Source organism: Cavia porcellus, unplaced genomic scaffold (assembly GCF_034190915.1).
Source record: "Cavia porcellus strain 051 isolate PalLab524CR breed Dunkin Hartley unplaced genomic scaffold, mCavPor4.1 scaffold_7, whole genome shotgun sequence".
NCBI lineage: Eukaryota > Metazoa > Chordata > Mammalia > Rodentia > Caviidae > Cavia > Cavia porcellus.
In genome coordinates, this window is record NW_026947490.1 from 8,486,487 (window position 1) to 8,491,061 (window position 4,575).

The following is a 4,575-nucleotide window of genomic DNA, read 5'->3' on the forward strand; positions in this document are numbered from 1 at the left end:
TATTCCAAGTTGTCATTAAAGAAACATCTAATGAAAGTTTACACGCCAACTATATTTCAAAACAGAGATAGATATTACCTAATTATTCATAGAATAATTTAAGTAAATCCAAATCAATTATGAGGAGTGCTTTTCTGTGTTTTTCCTTAATAGAGCTGAAGAACAAACTGCAATTTGAATTCTCCTTAAGACACTTCCTAAGTATCAACAGTTTTTGTAGAACTCTTGAATTTCACACCTAGCTATTTTTGTCTACCTTGAAATCTTTAGTAAAGCCGGAGTTGATTATTTGTATTAAGAAAAAGTGGTTTGCATTAGAAGAAAGTAATAATCTCAAGGTCTCCAGTGTTTTTTAGTTGCTGTCTAAAGGACTGAAGGCTTTGTGGCATGATTTTTAGTTGTGGCTTACCACGTATATTTACACTTCCATATCAGAGTGACTTTTAGACGGAAGTTTTCAGCTCTGTAATTAGTGATCCACAATGGAAGCTTTGACAGTTAATTACACCATTGCTAAGACAATAATAATATGAGAAATACTAAAGCTGAATGAAGTATTTCTTGACATGCTACTTTGATTACTGGCTGCTTTCTTATTGGCTGGGCAACAATTATATATGACAAGTGAATAATCCGCATAGAAAGGAAGATGCATATACCATGACAGCAGGCATTTACAGCAGGTACTTCTAGTCAGGCCAAGTTCAGTCACTGCTTTTGATTTGGTCGAAAGCATTATGGCCAGCAGCTGTGGAGAAAACTATCAGAGACTGCTCTAGACTCAAAGAACCCTCTGCATTCTGCATTTAAGCATCTTCTACCTCTCTAGGTTGGATTACTTTCAAAGGAGAGAGAATGGCATTTTATCCTCTGCAAATTGCTGGACTGGCTCTTGGGTTCCTTGGCATGGTCGGGACTCTTGCAACAACTCTTTTGCCTCAGTGGAGAGTCTCAGCTTTTATAGGCAGCAACATCATCATCTTCGAGAGGCTCTGGGAAGGGCTCTGGATGAACTGTGTCCGGCAAGCCAGGATCAGGCTGCAGTGCAAGTTCTACACCTCAATGCTGGCTCTCCCACCTGCTGTGGAAACGGCACGAGCTCTCATGTGTGTGGCTGTTGTTCTCTCCTTTATTGCTCTAATTATTGGCATCTGTGGCATGAAGCAGGTCCAGTGTACAGGTTCTGATGAAAGGGTAAAAGCATACCTTCTGGGAGCTTCCGGAGTCCTCTTTATCCTGACGGGCATCTTTGTTCTGATTCCAGTGTGCTGGACAGCCAATATCATCATCAGGGAATTCTACAGTCCAAATGTCCCCATCGGTCAGAAACGAGAGCTGGGCGCAGCCCTCTTCCTGGGCTGGGCGAGCAGTGCGGTCCTCTTCATAGGAGGGGGGCTGCTCTGTGGATTCTGGTGTTGCAACAGAAAGAAGCAATGGCACAGATATCCAGCCCCTGCATACTGTGTGCCACACAAAGACACACGAAAGAATGTAACAGCACTCAGAAAGACTTCCACCAGCTATGTTTAATGCGTGCTTTCAGCACCAACTGTGGATTGTGGTCAATGCATTTTTTAAAGACCTGCCAGAAACTGTAAGTACTTCAGGCAGGAGAATTTTGCTTCACAGTTACATTTAAAAAGTGATGGAAATTGTAATTTGTCACCTGAGTTGGGGAAATGTAAATGAACTACTTGTCTATTCTGTACTTACATATAAATTTCCTATTTATTGGACTCAAGTCCCATTTCAGTTCATGTGGTCTAAAATCAAGTATGTCCTTAATCATTAAAAAGTTTATAATGATGGGCTATTGGGTTTTCACCATCATATATTTTCTGGTAAGACACCTAAAATTACAATTGATAATCCATAACAATAAAATATAACTCTTTTGTTCCAATTTATTTCTGACATACTTAATAATAGCTAAATGATGAAAATCATGAACCAATCATCCTGGAAAACTTCATGTATCAAATAATGATTTTTTGGTTAAGTTTATACAAATTGAGAAATTCCTGCTCAATGAAACGATGGTTTCTTTTTTTCTTTTTCTCTTTTTATTCCTTTGGGAGATACACTAAAACTTAAAAGATAAAGAAGCTCTGATTTCTCTAATATCATGTATGAAATTGGTTTCTAAGGCCTCATTTCAACAGTTAAACTTGCTTAGAATTACATGTTCAAAAGAAAATAATTTAAAATGCAAAGGAGAAATGCTTTCATAGCTCATGATTTCTATTTCTAAGCAAGCAAAAGCATCTATCTTGATAGGGCATGTCAGTACAAAGCTGTTCATAAAGTCTTATCCAAAAAGATACACATCATGATTAGAGAATTTAGGTTTGGTTGTTGAAGGGAATAGTTTCTGTTCCTTGTTTTATTCGTTAGTCACTCTACAGGCCTAAACAAGCTATTCAAGAGGTAGGATCAAGGTGATGCTTCAGGCAATTAGGTATCCTTAAATAAATATACCCTGTTTGTTCTCTAATAAACACATGGCTCTGGTGAAGATATTTTATGTTTCTTTAATTCTATGCATTATTTTCTCCATTGTTCGTTTCCCATGTGTGTTACACCAATGTGCAGCTTCAAAGTGACGTGAGGACAGTTGTGTGGGAACCAGTGGGAGAACTTTGTGAGGCGTGATTTCTCCTGTGGGCTGCTTCTGCAAAACTCCAGCATTTTGTGTATCAATGCTTATTCAGTTTTATCTTCACATGTTGTTTTTATCTTATGATATAAGTAATTTATGGTGTATGGTAGTGAAAAACTGTACATCAAATATTTACTGTATGTTCATCCTTATAGTAAAGCAAAAATTACATATTACAATTACTGTTGACACATCAATTAGAATAAATTTCAACTTGTTAATCAAATTTCACTTGTTAACTCTAACTTTAAATTAGCAATAATTCATACTGATATTGTGATCTCAAAACTTAATCCATTCTACAAACCACCAGCAATGTCACAGATATTTAAAATCTTTAGTAATATAACTGTATTGAAATCATTAGTAATATCTTCATAAAGATAACTCTAAGTATATTCACATAATTGCAATAAAGATTTAAAAACAATGATTTAGATGTAGTTCTCCTAATATTTATTTTCCTGGTTAATATTGGTCATATTGAGAATGACTATGTAAGTCATTCTTGTTGAATAAGTATGACAAGAAGACACACACAAAATACATCTAAAGTTTGTCATGGAATCATTTGTCTTCCTTTTTCACTTGCCCAGACAAAATTAGTTTTACAAGGATGATCTTCTTATGTTAAATGGGGTATGTGATTCTACTGGTCAGAGGATCTAAAGTACAAAAGATAACAGTGGATGCAACAATGAGGTCACATTAGCTACTAATTGTGCTCAAAAATCCAGAACTGACAATTCTGGTGCTTGTTCTTTCATTAATCAATGTGTACTTTTGAAAAATTATTCCTACATCCCCTATTAAACTGCAATATTTTCTGTACTGCAACTATAAGAAACTTAAGACATTTTCAGTGGATTTCAAGATATATAAACGATGTATATCTCATATTACATACCTACCTACGCATGCAAGAAATAAATATTTTTTTCTAAAGTTTAACCAAAATTTAACTGTGGATAGTTTCTCACCTATTTCCAAGTTCTTGACATCTTATGTCAGGATTAGCAGTATTTGAAGTGGTGAGTTCAAGAGACCAATCCAAGATCATCACAGGGAAGTTGTCTATTTATATCAAACAATTGGCCCTTTTATGCTTCTTGGGCCTATCATTTCTCTGCTGTACTTGGCTATCTTCTGAATGGCATTTTCTTGAATCCTTTCTAATCAGTGGGTAACAAACTTGGCTGCATATTAGAACTCTTTTGGGAAGCTGAAAAATACCAATGCATCCAGTGTAAAGATGATTTCTGTCACTATTTCCAATAGCTTTTTGACCAAGAGCTTGACCTGCTGACCTGGTCAGCAGTTGATCACTAACATTGATATAGAAGACAAAATTTGCTTCCTTCAAAAGATTGTTTTTGATGTCACTTCCAGAAACCCTCTTCTTCTTCTTCATTTTATAAAACTTATACGATTTCATACAGACTTTCAAAACCAAAACGCATCAAAAGTGAAATGTTGGTATCCTATTTTTGTCCTTTAGTTTGCTATAAACACAGTGAAATGCATAGCTAACTACATTGTAGAGTGAGAATCTCAGAAAGAAAGAAAAATATGAGACAGGAAAAATAAATTGTTATGGCATAATATTATCCAAGTACACATGGTCAAAGATGGTTCAAAAGTATGATTCTTTTGTAGTTTACAAAATTCATGATAATAGTTCCTTTCCTTTACAAAAAATCTTGACATAATTTTAACCATTGCTTGGGGCTCTCTGCTAAGAATCACCACAAGGTGTGGACAGTGTATATATTTCAGTGCTAAGATACTTCAACCAAAAGAATTGAAATTTACAAAGTTGCGTGACTTGGCACATAGCTTACACAGAGAAGAAAGGAAGCCAAATGTGGTTATTGATCTAGATTTAATACATATTTGAAGAGTGGTAAAGAACCAAT

General features: G+C 35.5%; 1 protein-coding gene across 1 annotated transcript; it reads left to right on the forward strand.

Annotated features, from left to right (window-relative positions):
- Positions 1-673: 673 nt before the first annotated feature.
- On the forward strand, positions 674-3,121 carry Cldn17 (claudin 17). Its single transcript, XM_063252402.1, has one exon. The coding sequence runs from the start codon at positions 856-858 to the stop codon at positions 1,528-1,530; it is 675 nt and encodes a 224-aa protein (XP_063108472.1). The 5' UTR covers positions 674-855; the 3' UTR covers positions 1,531-3,121.
- The last annotated feature ends 1,454 nt before the right edge of the window (positions 3,122-4,575 follow it).

Coding starts and splice junctions, on each gene's coding strand:
- Cldn17 (XM_063252402.1), top strand. CDS start 856: ATGGCATTTTATCCTCTGCAAATTGCTGGACTGGCTCTTGGGTTCCTT.